The 541-nt window shown below is 41.8% G+C and overlaps 1 protein-coding gene across 2 annotated transcripts in view; it reads right to left on the bottom strand.

Annotated features, from left to right (window-relative positions):
- The window catches only part of LOC119587980 (PEST proteolytic signal-containing nuclear protein-like), a gene marked incomplete at its 3' end in the record, with an annotated part of 6,826 nt that overhangs the window by 3,745 nt on the left and 2,540 nt on the right, over positions 1-541 (bottom strand). For both annotated transcript variants that reach the window (XM_037936701.1, XM_037936700.1), the window contains 1 exon segment: positions 44-228. In XM_037936701.1, coding sequence (XP_037792629.1) covers positions 44-228 — 185 coding nt within the window.

Raw genomic sequence — 541 nt, 5'->3', positions numbered from 1 at the left:
AAAGAGATGAGGACAGTAATGAAAAACACTTTCCCTTCCTTACCTGTGACTGGCCAAGCTTGATTGAAATGCCACCAAGGGGTTTCTTTGCGGTTGGAGGCATTCCCACAGTGCCTTTGTCTAGGGGTTTGCCGAGGCCAAAACTAATCTTTTTCTTTGGCTCCTCCCCCCCATCCCCCTCAGCCGCCGGCCTCTTGGTGGCTGATGACCGCTCCACCAATGATGTCTCTGGAGATAAACACTGGCGATGGTGAGATAAAGAAAGCCCGTGAGAACAGCCCAAAACCAGGCACTGGTTATATATATAATAACATCGTTTTGAAACATTAGAAACAAAAGTTGCAATGCTGTTAAAACTTCAAATGAAAAATGCTAATTTGTGTGTGTTAGGGGCAGTCAGAACAAATAAATGAATATGATGTTACATATATTGTGTCTAAGACAGCAACTCTGCTTTTTGGTCTATTCATTACTTTTAAAGGGTACTTTTGGCTCTAAAACTATCCATAAGACTTTACTGATCATGTCATTTAATAGGACA

Source organism: Penaeus monodon, chromosome 23 (genome assembly GCF_015228065.2).
Source record: "Penaeus monodon isolate SGIC_2016 chromosome 23, NSTDA_Pmon_1, whole genome shotgun sequence".
Lineage (NCBI taxonomy): Eukaryota > Metazoa > Arthropoda > Malacostraca > Decapoda > Penaeidae > Penaeus > Penaeus monodon.
Note: the sequence above shows the minus strand (reverse complement) of the source record. Positions and strands in the feature narration are given on the sequence as shown.